This window comes from Hypomesus transpacificus, chromosome 2 (genome assembly GCF_021917145.1).
Source record: "Hypomesus transpacificus isolate Combined female chromosome 2, fHypTra1, whole genome shotgun sequence".
Classification (NCBI taxonomy): domain Eukaryota; kingdom Metazoa; phylum Chordata; class Actinopteri; order Osmeriformes; family Osmeridae; genus Hypomesus; species Hypomesus transpacificus.
In genome coordinates, this window is record NC_061061.1 from 9,757,822 (window position 1) to 9,771,178 (window position 13,357).

A 13,357-nucleotide genomic window follows, 5' to 3' on the forward strand; every position below is an offset into this window, starting at 1 on the left:
AGGGGGCTGCCAAGTCAGGGGCACCAGTAGCCCCACTGAAGAGGTCCCCAGATAGCAAAATGACTTGGACACCGACAAGTAGCACATACCCCGATCGCCCATCCCCTGCCACCCCTCTGAAGTCGTCTGCTACCGCACCAGGCAATCCTGTGTGTTACCTCCCCCCTCAACGCAAGACCAGGCTGATTAACCTTATCGGTGAGCGATGCCTAATACAATGTTCTTTTGATGACGTGCCAGTGGAGGCACTCTGGGACACCGGCGCACAAGCCAGTATTATTAATGAAGAATGGAGAAAGACTCATCTGCCCCATTGTCCAATACGCCCCATTGAAGAACTGTTAGGTCCAGGTACTTTAGTTGGCCTTGCTGCAAATCAGACTCAAAAACCCTTCTAAGGCTGGGTAGAAGTAGAATTCAGACTACCTCAAGACCAAGGCTCATCAGAGCCACTGTTAGCCCCTTTGTTAGTCTCATGTGACTCAAATGTGGCCGAGCAGCCTATAATCGGGTATAATGTAATTCAAGCAATAATAAGCCAAGGGGATGAGAAGCAGACAGCATCACAGATGATTCAGAAATTAAGTCAAGCTTTTTCTGTGACCTGCAAAACGGCAAAGTTAGTGATACAACTCATGAGAGAAGATTCAGAGTGTGACGTTGGAACTGTTTGCACTGGCAAAAGGACAATTCGTTTGGCTGCGGAAACGGTGACCACTGTGAATGTGAGGGCATGTGCGGGAACACAGTTCAAGGGCCAAAGCCTGCTGTTTGTCCCCTGTGACCAGCCAAACCTACCTGAGGGTGTGTCTGTTGAGGAAGGGTTGGTGACAGTGACAAGAGGGAAGTCGATGTGTGTTCCAGTCCCTCTCATGAACACAAACAAGTATGATATCACAGTAAATGCACGCACCGTCCTGGGTTACCTTCAAGGGGTGAAAACAGCATACGCTGTTCAGTCCGAACAGCTGACTTCAACTGAAAAGCAAAGCAAGGACAACTCTCTAGTCAATCAGAGAGATGTTATGCCAAACAAGGAAAAGGAAGAGAAGCCAAGCTGCTGGGATCCACCGGTAAAACTAGACCACTTAGAGCCTGCACAACAAGAGAGGGTAAGGCAGATACTGCGAGAGGAGTGTCACGCCTTTTCTTACAACGATGACGACATTGGGTTTATCCCATCCCTAAAGTTACACATCACACTTCACGACACCACTCCTGTAAAGAAATCCTACATGTCTGTGCCCAAACCTTTACACCAAGAGGTCAGGGAATACATTCAAGATCTGCTAAATCGTGACTGGATTACTCAGTCAAGGTCGCCGTTAGGGATGGGCATTCGACTGAATCGTCTTAATCGATCGTCGGGAGAATTAACGATCGATTTTCGATTAATCATTAATATTTTTATATAAAAATTCACTATTTATAGGCTATATTAAAATGCAGTGAAAATAGAAAAAACACAGCGTGTTTCCGCATTGAGATCTGTAGCTGTTACAAGAAAAACAACTATTTCTGTAACTCCTAGAAGAGGAGCCGACATCTAAGCCTGTGCTCAAACACGACCCTCGTTATTTTTCCGGCTAATTAACAAAGCTTCATAAAAACCTTCGCCCTCAACAATACTTAAGGGCAGCATATCCATCTCGATGGACTTGCAGATCCGTTGGGTAATTTTCTCTGCTCGTTGTGCATCGCAGCTCCTCCGTGCTAGCACCGAGAGCAGGATGCACCGCCACTAACCAGGGTCGGATGTAGGCTACGTTTTTCAAGTGGTACATCATTTGAGTCGTGGAGGAGTTGTATTTATACTCAGCTTTGCTGTGTTGGCAGTGAACAAAGTATTTTTTTTTTGTCAATATGGTCTCACGCTACACTTCGCCGTGACTTCTTCATGTTGACTTTTGAAATACATGGAAACTCGCCGGTAACTAGGCATGTGGCGTTTTTTTCCAAACATTGGCTTAATTTGGTAAAATGTTTAATTGCTGCCACATAGCGAAATCCATTGCATTCCTTCAAGACTCACACTACGCAACAGAACACGCATTAGTTTTATCGATGAACAAATAATGTCATCGACTAAATTCTTAATGATCGATAATCGATCGTCGATTAATTATGCCCATCCCTAGTCGCCGTATGCTTCGCCCATTGTGTGCGTCAGAAAATGGGATGGCGCACTGAGACTGTGTTGTGACTACCGGGAGTTAAATAAGAAATCAGTCCCAGACCGCCACCCGATCCCCAGAATTCAAGACATGCTGGACTCTCTTGGTGGTAGCTCTTGGTTTTCAGTCCTGGACCAAGGTAAGGCCTACCACCAAGGCTCCTTAGATGACCAAAGTCAACCCTTAACAGCTTTTATAACACCTTGGGGTTTATACCACTGGATTAGGATCCCATTTGGGCTAAACTCAGCTCCCGCAGAATTCCAAAGAAATATGGAGGAGTGTTTAAGTGGCCTAAGATATGTCATGTGTCAGCCGTACCTGTACGATAATCTGGTACACAGTGCCAGTTTCGACGGGCATCTCCAGTGCATGAGAACAGTGCTACAGCGATACCAGAAGCATGGTGTCAAGCTGAGTCCACGCAAGTGTGAAATATTCAAAAGAGAAGTGCGCTTCCTTGGATGTATGGTCTCCAGTGATGGATATACCATGGACCCTGCAGAATTAGCCCCTGTCCTGGCTTTGAAAGAGAAGACCCCTGCAACAGTGGGAGACCTGAGAAGACTACTTGGATTCCTCTCCTATTACAGAGCATACATGCCAAACTTCTCCAAGTTGGCAACACCACTGTACCAGCTGCTGTCATCCTCTCAAGTCAAACAGCCACCTGCAGCACGGGGAAAAGACGAGGGGAGCGAGCACCAGAAACAAAGGTAACTTGTCACCGAACAGTCCCATTGAATGGACACAAAACCATCAAGAGAGACTGAACTCTCTCATTGATAAATTGACTGTCCCACCTATATTAGGCTACCCAGACATAACCGAGCCCTTTGTATTCCACTGTGATGCGTCACAAGAGGGGCTGGGTGCCATTCTTTACCAGAGGCAGAAGGGGAAAATGGTTGTCAAAGGATACGGCTCACGGACACTGACCCCACCTGAAAAGAATTATCACATGCATTCTGGCAAATTTGAATTTTTAGCACTCAAATGGGCTGTCTGTGAGCGCTTAAGGGATTACTTATACCATGCACCGCATTTCACTGTCTATACAGACAATAATCCCTTGACCTATGTACTGTCAACAGCCAAACTAAATGCTACAGGGCATCGCTGGGTTGCTCAGCTCGCAGACTTTGATTTCTCAATTAAGTACCGCCCAGGCAGATGCAATGCTGATGCTGATGGCCTTTCAAGAATGCCATTAGAAATAGACACTTTCATGCAGCAGTGCACAGAAGACATCAGCCAAGAAGCCATCAGTGCGTCTGTTGAGGGTGTGTCAATGCAGCAGATACCCTCCACTGGGGTCAGTATGATCAACCTGGATACTTTGATAAGTTAAGTGATGCCTGTTAAGTGATGCATCTTGGGGTCCTCTGAGTCAGCCTTTAACATCGCAACAAATTCTAGAGAGTCAGGAAAAAGACCCTATCATAGGACCAGCCTTGAGACTGAAGAGAACAAATCAGCCCCCATCATCCAGACTGTTTACCTCAGAGCATCCGGATGTTAAGGTGCTCCTCCGTCAGTGGACTAAGTTGTATCTCAACCCAGAGGGTGTGCTTTGCAGACGATCAGGAAATCGGCATCAGCAGGTCCTCCCTCGAGAGTTTTGTGAGACTGTTTTACAGAGCTCCTCAGAGAAATGGGACATCCAGGGGTGGACAGGACATTAGACCTAATTCGGGAGAGGTTTTATTGGCCTAGGATGCAGGAGGAGGTAGAGCACTTCATTGCACATGTCTGTGAGTGCCTGAAGAGACGCAGGCCACAAAAACCAACAAGAGCACCCCTTGTTTCCATAGTTATGGCACATCCATTTGAACTAGTGTCAATGGACTTTCTGCATCTGGAAACATGTAAAGGGGGCTACGAATACATCCTAGTGTTGATAGACCATTACACGCGGTTTGCACCGGCTTACGCAACTAAAGATAAATCTGCAAAGACTGTGGCCCAAAAGGTCTTTAATGACTTTGCCCTCCGCTTTGGCTTCCCAGAGAAGATTCACCCCAACTTGGGGGGAGAATTTGAGAATTGTTTAATGGCTCTCCTCAAAAAGTGTTCTGGGGTGCGGGGCACTCATACGTGTTACCACCCCGCTGGAAATGGGAAGACGGAACGTTTTAATAAAACCATCCTGTCCATGTTGCGTACCTTGACTGACACAAAGAAAGCTGACTGGAAGAATTCCCTGGAGAAGATGGTGCACGCATACAATTGCAAACGCAGTGAGGCAACAGGGTTTTCCCCTTACTCTCTGCGATTTGGTAATTCTCCACGCCTGCCCATCGACATAATGTTCAATTTAACACCCCCTGAGAAACAAGAGAGTTACTCAGAGTATGTGCAGAACTGGCGGGCCAGAATGCATCAAGCATATGAGATCGCTTCGAGAACAGCGGCTAAGGGAGCTTCAAGAGGAAAACTATTCCATGACAAGAAAGTTCATGGAACTGATCTGCAGCCAGGGGGAAGAGTTTTAGTGCGGAACCTGTCTCAAAGAGGAGGCCCGGGTAAGCTGAGGTCCTACTGGGAGGATAGAGTTCATGTGGTGGTGCAAAGGAGAAGTGATGGCAGCCCGGTTTACGAAGTCATGCCCGAAGGCGGTGGGAAGACAAGAGTTCTCCACCGAAATCTGCTACTTCCATGCGACAGCTTGCCGTTGGATGAACTGGAGCCTGGTGGGCCGAACAGGGGCCGGCCACAGCAGACTGACTCCAGCAACACCCGCAGGACACCTGTGAGAAAAGAACGCAGAAGTCACACAAAATTCATTGAACGAACGGACAGTGAAAGTGAGAACGAATGTGACTATGTCTGGACGTTTACCAGACGTGCCAGACGTGAGCCGGTGGATAACAGTAGGCTTAATCCAGAGGCGCAGCCCTTTGTCCCCGATCCTGAAATGGAACCCGCGTCACTGCCACAAGAGACAGCACACCTGGACGTGCAGGAAGAAGCGGCTCCAATTCCTGACACATGGGCAGAGTTGTATCTACTCGCACAGGAGACTAATGATGCAGCACTGGAGACAGGGGATTTGGACATACAAGAAGGTGATGCTCTTACTCTGGAGGGGGATGACCAACCAGACTCGGCCCAAGCCTCAGATGATGAACCTGACATGCAACCTGTGAATACCCGGCCACAGAGAGAGCGGCGTCCGCCAAGGATGCTGACATATGAGCAACTGGGTAATCCATCGGTGGTGGGGGCAGGCATGAACAATTTGCAGATGAACTATGGCCTTCCGTCAGTTCACACCTTGTGGCGCCCCTGGACTGGGATGGACGTTGAAGTACAAGGGTGAATTAAGATGCGCACACACACACACACACAAAAAAGGGACTAAAAGAGAAAACACAAGAATAGGGAAAACAAATGTTTTTCAATGTGTAGATGTCCAATGTGTTGTTCAATGTGTCGTCCACTGGGTGCATTTTGAAGTGTCAGAAACTGGAGAACAATAGATGATTTGTGTGTGATGATAATTGGGGACTTGATGCCCTTGAGTGTAGAATAAGAGTCTAACGGTGATGAACTCACCTCCATTAAAGGGAAAATGTGTTTGAGGTATGATTTAGAAAGTAACAAAATGTTGTGAACATTTTAATTTGAGGGGGAGAGTGTTGTGCCCTCAGCGCAAGATTATTGGCTGAAAGGAGAAATGCAGCACGTTTTGAGAAGTGTTCAGGGTTGAATGCATAAATGAGTACATCAGTTCTACCACTAGTGGCAGCAGCGCGCTAGAAACGGTGGTTACGGTATAGCTCCTGCACGATGTAGAGTCAGTTCTCAGCAGGAGGAAAAACCGTCCGTTTGTGCTGTTGATTAACCAATGTGTTTCTGTATGTTTTACAGGTGAGCTGGTGTCAAGTGTAATGAGAAGTGTGTACTAAGTTAAAATAACATGTAATGTGTGGTAGAATGTGAACTTTGATGCAACGGTTGATGTAAATAACGAGTATCTGTAGGTTAGCTAGCAAACCAGCATGTGTTCGAGTGCGTTTAGCTTAGGTTCTATTTCCCTGTGTTCGGTCACGTGATCACAGATTGATTGTTTTACAGCCCGACGTGCAATGTACATCCTCGGAAATGTATGAATACAGCACTATGTAGAGTCAGTTCTCAGCAGGAGGAAAAACCGTCCGTTTGCGCTGTTGATTAACCAATGTGTTTCTGTATATTTTACAGAGTGAATAAATATATGTGGAGACCAATTTAACTCATTCCTTGAGGGTGTCACAATCGCACTACGTTGCCGTCCACCTGGCATTCGGATGCAAAAGCAGCCTGAATTGGACTGTCTCTCTGAAGCACTCCACTGGATCCTCCTCAACGAGTCCAAGGTCCCCTTCCTCGTTTATCCCCTGAACGACTTCCTCACTATCGGCCCCCTTTCATCTCCACCGGCACAAGGCACATCACTCTCCTCCTCTCCAACTACCTGCTCACTCCCACCAGCACCAAGCGCCAACTCCTCTCCCTCCTCGGCCACCTGAACTACACCCTTCGCATCATCTCCCAAGGCTGCTACTTTATCTCCCACCTCCTCCTCCTGGATTCTTCTGCACAGTCTCTCCACCACTCTGAACACCTCCTGCCTCATGGAGATGAAGCTCTGACATCACCTCCTGCCACACTGGAGTGGCGTCACCCATTTCTACCACCAAATGGCATCCAATGCCCACGACATGCAACTATTCACAGACGCCGCCTCCTCCTCTGGTTTCGGCTGCTACTATAACAACTAATGGTCCTCTTCCCCATGGCCTTCAGAGTTCCCTTCCTGCCCCTTTCCCTCACTAACCTCCTCATCTGCACTTCACAAAGTCTACCCCATCATCATCGCCGCCCTCCTCTGGGGCCATGAATGGTCAAGCCAATCCATCCTCATCCACTCTGACAACACTACCTTTGTCTCCTGGATTAATAAAGGCCAATCAGATTCCATCACTGGCACCATGACCTTCATCCGCCACCTCACTTGGCTTTCAGTCATACATCAGTTCATTTTCAGAGCCACTCACATCCCGGTCACCACAACACCATTGCTGACTCCCTCTCCCGTCCCTCCCTCCAGAAATTCAGACTCTTGGCACCAGAGGCTGACCACCTTCCCATGACAGCTCCCCTCCACGACCTTCACCTCCCCACCCAAGATGCCATCTTCCAAGGTCTGTCCCCGCATACACTCACCACCTACTGGACAGCCTGGAAGTGCTTCAAGTCCTTCCACACTGCTCACCAACTCACCTTCCCCTCATTCGACCTCCTTTCCATCACCAGCTTCATTTCCTACGCCCACACGCACTTCTCCATCCGCACTTCCACTATCACTGTGTACATCAGTGGCATAAACTTATTTTGTAAGTTGCTCTCCGGTTCCCCCTGCACAGTCATCTCCCACAGTCGGACCTCCCTCCTTATGAAAGGCCTTGAGTGCCTAGATCCCCGCTCTCCTTCCGCACGGCAATCCCTCACTGCTGACCTGCTAGCCGCCTGTATCCACACACTTTGCACTGGCTACTACTCCCTTTCCACCAATGCCACCCTAGAAGCCATGTTCCTCCTGGCCATCTTCGGCTTCTTAAGGTGCTCAGATATCACTTCCACCTCCTCCACCTTTGACCCCTCTGCTCACTTATGCACTCCCCAGACATGGTCATTTTCACCATGAAACACAGCAAAATCGGGCGGAGCTAGTTCATGCAGGAGACTCCGAGACCTTAGCACGTCCCTAGCATCTCGTCATATCACGCAGTTGGGGCAAACCTTCTTAACCGGCAGGCTATTTAAACAGGATATTACTGCACTCTGCGTTGCTTAGTGCAGACATCCCAAGTCTCCTGGAAGTTCCGGGAGTGTCTCGCATTTTAATAGCGGCTTCCTGACGCCCGCAAATGCTATACAATCTCCCGGAAATCGGGGATTTTGTATTTAGAGCGAGTGAGAGACTGTCCAATGGTCATTTTTGGTAGATAAAGGTGCATATCGTGCATCCTGATTGCGTCTCAGGGGGTGGGGGATGGGGGATGGTTGAGGGGGTAGATCAACAATAAATAAACATTGTTTTAACACGTTAGAGCACTAAAACTTATTGAAGATCATAATAATTCTTTTTTTTATAATTATTATTTTTAGGGGTGCTGAGATGAAATTTACATGTGCTTGAGCACCCCTAAAAAGAGTTTAAATCGCCACTGATTAACATAACATAAGCAATATGTAGGGGACAGTAGACAAATGAAAGCTACATAATCATTTGCAAAATGTGGGCTAACAGAGCATTGGCAATTTGACTGGAATATAGGTGGCGGTTGAACAAGTACTTGTTCTCACAATTGAAAGAGAATTTCAATTGTGATCCGAGAAATGTAGGCACCAAAACCACTAAGAAGAACTATCATCACCAGCCTGTACTGCACTATAATTCCATAAATCTGTGTGTGTCACCGACATCATCACAGGCACTGTGCCCTATCTATAATTCCAGGAATCTATGTGTGTGCCACCAATTTTATCACAGACACTATGCACTATCTATAGTTCAAGGAATCTATATTCATGTGTTTCACTGACATCTTAATCACCAACTTCATCACGGGCACTGTGCACTAGTTAAGTTAGTTACAATACACTGTATTTTTCTCTAGGCCTAGTCTATTTCATGCACATAGTTGGCAACCCTATGTTGCAATCACCCTGACCGTGACCTGGACACCTGATTCTACTATTTTATGTTAAGCTACTGTATTTCCTTTTATCGTAACAAAACGTTATTGCTGTCTAGATAAAATTACACTTAAATAGGTCTATGCCTTGCAGGCGGATCAAGCTGTGGCAGCATACATCCCCCACCTCCACCTTCAGAACAGGAAATCGGGGTATTCCCCAGTTGACATTAAGACACGCAGCTGAATTATAGCGACACAGTTAATTTCTTGTTTCTGTTGGATGACATTTATCTGTAAGTAGACTTACATACATATTATAGACAATTAGTGTAGATGTTCATATTTTGCCAAAGTTGAGTTTGTTAAATTTTCTGTTCAAGTTATGTGTTTGTGTACCTACTATGATTTTATGCAGGCCTAGCCTACTTTCAGTGGTACAACAAAAAATAGTTTCAGGAAACATCGTCAAGAAAAGTCAAGCGTTGTGTTTTTGGAAGATTTCAAGTGGTAAACTAACTTTCTGGCTTTGCATGGTAACACGCTCTAGGGGCAGAATAAAGAACTATTGTTTAAAGTTGAAGGTTAACTATGGATAGGCCGAGGAAGGAAATGCAATGTAGGTTAAATGACAACAGCAATAGCCTAGAAGTCAGTCCAAAGTGTAGAATTGTAGGCTACTGGTAAATAAATATTTCCCAGTAAACTAGTAAGTTACACGCGTCTCTTTTACTCAAATACTATGAAAAACAAACAAAACATAGGCCTATATAACTATTAATCTGTAACCCCAGAAGTTAACAGATTCATTCTAATTGTGAATGTCTCTCGGAGGACACATTTCACAGAATATATGAGCATGTGTTGTGACTTTTCAGCTTTTAAGAAAAAGGTCCAACAACCCAACTCAGACCACACTAGAAAGACCAGCACGTCCTTACAACATCCTACTCTTTACTGTGAAGATGTCCAGCTCTGTATCAACAACCACTCATGGGGTGGTGGTCATCACCCATGTTCACCCTGCTGGGAACGGCTTGGGGATGGGGGCCTCTCCCCCCACCTGTATGGGTCGGGTAGGACCTGTGGTGTCGTCTGTGATGGAGAGGTTCCGTGAGGGACATCCAAAGGCTCTTGGGGTAGGACTTTATTGTACAAAGTGTATGTAAGATGAATATAAAAACGGACCAATAATGTTTCATTGCACAGTGGGGGGTGTATGGCTACATCATTGTTTACACATTTCTCTTGTGACCGTGTTCTGTTAAATAGTCACTGTCTGACTGTTTTTCCTCTGTCTGTTTTGCCATCAGACAGTACAAATCGTGTTTGGAGCCATGGCATTTTTGTTTGGAATCGTGATGACTGTTGGTGAATTTAGTCTTGGAGTACTAAGTGGTATATTCGTCTGGGGCAGCATTATTGTAAGTGCACATGTTCCCTTTGTTACCTTTGTTGTTGGTCGTCATTCTATAGTACTGGTGTGGATTTCAGTTCACTTTTAAAGTTCTGTTGTGTCATTATTGAAACAATGAATTGAACTAATCGATAAGACCTGTTCCCTTTCTCAAAGTATGTGGATAAGTTTGACCAAAATGAGTTGAACTCACAACCCTTCTGTGGTTTCATTTGGTTATTGTCACAGTTGAGGCAACTCTACATGTAATCATTAATGAATGCTTTCATTCGAAGTTAAACTTGACCACACTTTACTAGCTAAGTACCTCCAATTACAGAAGTACAGTTATGTAGTAGTTTCATTGAACTGTTTCCTTATTACTGTTTTCTCATTTTCGAAGCTTCTACTCTGCTAAAGCAGTTTAGTTTGGTATGAGTACGCTCTAGCTCAGCTTCTCCAGCTTTAGACTTAAAGGTCCCATGACATGAAATGTTCACTTTAGGAGGTTATTTAACATTAATCAGTTCCCTAAGCCTGCCTTTGGTCCCCCAGTGGCTACAACTTTCGATAGGTGTAAACCACGCCCTGGGTATTCTTCTCCGCCTTTGAGAAAATGAAAGCTGAAACGCTCGGTTTTGAAAATGTCCCTATTGTGATGTCACAATAGGGAAGGTTACTTCCCCTTTCTCTGCTTTGCCCGCACAGAGAATTTGGCCCACCATTTAGAAAATAAGCTACGACCGTGCGAGCGCGATATTGGTTTTTCCTCGAGACATCATGGCTTGCAAACGACCAAAGCATGGCAGTTAACCCCGCCTCTTTCTTCCTCATAGCATTTAAAGCTACAGACACAGAAACGGCACATCCTGAGGAAAGCTCATTGTGGGACTGCTCGTAGTGGCTGTAATTCTGCACCGAGGCTGAATTTCGGGAAAGAGACTTCAGATACTGTATAAGGGGACCATTAAGACCTATATAAAAGCATCCAAAAACAGCATGTCATGGGATCTTTAAATATCTATGTTTTATAGTGTACCATGGGGTACTTGAGTATATACTGCATAGTGTTGCATAAAAAAAGCTAATTGATTTAAAAGTATATCAACTGTGTGTACCTGTAGGAAACCTACTACTAAGCTAAAATCTATTTTTCTCTCTCAGTACATAATTGCAGGCTCTCTCACCATTGCAGCTGAAAAATCGTTGAACAAGTGCCTGGTCAGTACTGTTGAACTTCCTCAATGTCCAGTCATGTGTTTAGGAGTATCTTATATTCTTAACATGTATATATTTTATAGATTTAAAGTTAGAAATCCTTTATCCCTGCTTTTTCTCTCTCCCTCAGGTGAAGGCTTCATTGGGAATGAACGTTGTTGCCACAGTGACTGCCTGTATAGGCACCGTTCTATACTCTTTAGATGCTGCTGGTGTAACCCTATTGTACCATTGTTACGATTACAATTACAATAACTATGGGCTACTATGTCAGCAATACAGGGTATGACCATATATATTTATTCTTTTTATAAGTATACACATTTGAGATGTTAATGGAATTGAAGTTATAGTATGTATACTGATAACAATTAAATGGTCAATACAGGTGTTGAGTAGTAAGACTTCTCAGTCAAACAAGTGTAGCTGACCCAGGGTCTTGCTTTACCCAGGGTCGAAGGTGTGGGATATGACTATTTTAGCAGAAACAGTATTATGATTAGCAATTTTATTGTATATGTAAATGAATATGCCATCATAAAAGTCTGCCTAATTGCTGTAGGCTATTAATAGACAACAGTAGATAGCTACTAGATAAAGAGTATCTGGAGTGAAAATCTTCACAAAATGTTTGTCATGTGTACAGCAATTTCTTAATTTTGTGTCTTCACAGGCCAAACATCAGGGAATTTCTGGTGTCATGGCGCTTTTCTCCTTGCTGGAGATGATGGTCACCATCAGTGTCTCAGCATTTGCCTGCAAAGCTGTCTGTCATTCCCCCCTGAAGTAAGTGGAAGCATTAAAAACAACGTGGGATTGGTCAAAATGCCGTCCAGTGCTGGTATAGGCCACTGCAGGGGACGGTGAAACAAGATGCACCTTAATAATTACATGTCTTAATTTGTCTTGTAGCAGATGTTCATCGTTGGCAATCACTTACCTCAAGGCTACTCAAGGCCACCCTGTGCCTTCACAGACAACATTAGGATCCCACCGAACAGCTATGAGGTGGGAGGAGCAGAGGGGTAAGCTTCTGGGACTTCAGCCCCAAATGTTTTTGCAAAAGCCCCCAAAAAAGAATTTAAGTTGTAATTTTTGTCATGGCCGAAAGGTTTAGGTTGTGAGTACAAGCGGACAAAATGGGTTTCCTCAGGAGGGTGGCGGCCACTGGCGGGCCTCACCCTTAGAGATAGGGTTAGCGCACTCGCATTACCTGTGGAACTTCCTATCTAAGGTCACATTAAACTTTGGCTAGGTCCTAGGTTGGGGCTAAGCCAGAAATGTTTACAATGTCTGGCTCCACCCCTGCACCAGGGTTTTTTTGCATCAAAACCTAAGTCACAAAGAGGATGCAGACAACAGTAACCGAAACCCAAACATGCATCCTCTCAGAAATAAAAATTAATGTTCATCTCAATAAGAATCAGTAGGCTATCCTTGACAAATTGTCTTCTCATATCCTCTTTTATTGCTACAGCCTTTGAGGACCCTAAAAGGACCAGAAGAGGGATTGCCTCCCTACAACAACAACTGACCCCCCCCCAGTATAGTATAGCTATTATTCCCCGAAAATGTTAACTGTGACTGCTTGCTTGGCTTTATTTTTTTATGGTCACTTTATTACCCCCAATAATCGCTTTTTAAAATCTTTACACTGGTTAGAGGGAAATCATACTGACTGTGTGATTCTTTACCCTGTCATTTTTTTCTCTCCTTGTAGTTCAAATAGTCTGTTCTGGCAATTACCAACATTTGCTTTTGCCTATAGGAATAGTGTGACATTTAATTTAGTGGAATTGTGGAAAAAATGACTACTGACTTTGTGAATAAAAGTTGTCAAATAAAACTAGAGCTTTGGAAAAAGTTAAGACCATTGTACCTTT

General features: G+C 44.9%; 1 protein-coding gene across 6 annotated transcripts; it reads left to right on the forward strand.

The window, feature by feature from the left end:
• Positions 1 to 1,033: 1,033 nt before the first annotated feature.
• Positions 1,034 to 13,342, forward strand: LOC124472633 (membrane-spanning 4-domains subfamily A member 4A-like). Of its 6 annotated transcripts, none has more exons than XM_047027641.1 (10): positions 2,092 to 5,492; positions 6,381 to 7,363; positions 9,015 to 9,156; positions 9,826 to 9,999; positions 10,174 to 10,284; positions 11,421 to 11,477; positions 11,605 to 11,757; positions 12,148 to 12,260; positions 12,387 to 12,499; positions 12,952 to 13,342. In XM_047027641.1, the coding sequence occupies exons 4-10, from the start codon at positions 9,826 to 9,828 to the stop codon at positions 13,050 to 13,052; spliced, it is 822 nt and encodes a 273-aa protein (XP_046883597.1). In that variant the 5' UTR covers positions 2,092 to 5,492; positions 6,381 to 7,363; positions 9,015 to 9,156; the 3' UTR covers positions 13,053 to 13,342. The 6 variants fall into 6 exon arrangements, 5 of the variants coding, with proteins under 5 accessions (XP_046883571.1, XP_046883579.1, XP_046883563.1 ...); XM_047027633.1 differs by having other exon boundaries at positions 2,093 to 5,492; positions 9,739 to 9,999; XM_047027615.1 differs by lacking the exons at positions 2,092 to 5,492; positions 9,015 to 9,156 and adding an exon at positions 1,034 to 1,112 and having other exon boundaries at positions 9,739 to 9,999.
• Positions 13,343 to 13,357: the final 15 nt, after the last annotated feature.

What these genes read in the sequence shown, in the direction of transcription:
- LOC124472633 (XM_047027615.1), top strand. An exon ending in AATCGTTGAACAAGTGCCTG is followed by an intron (nt 11,478 to 11,604) that starts GTCAGTACTGTT and finishes TCTCTCCCTCAG; the next exon opens with GTGAAGGCTTCATTGGGAAT. An exon ending in TACTATGTCAGCAATACAGG is followed by an intron (nt 11,758 to 12,147) that starts GTATGACCATAT and finishes GTGTCTTCACAG; the next exon opens with GCCAAACATCAGGGAATTTC.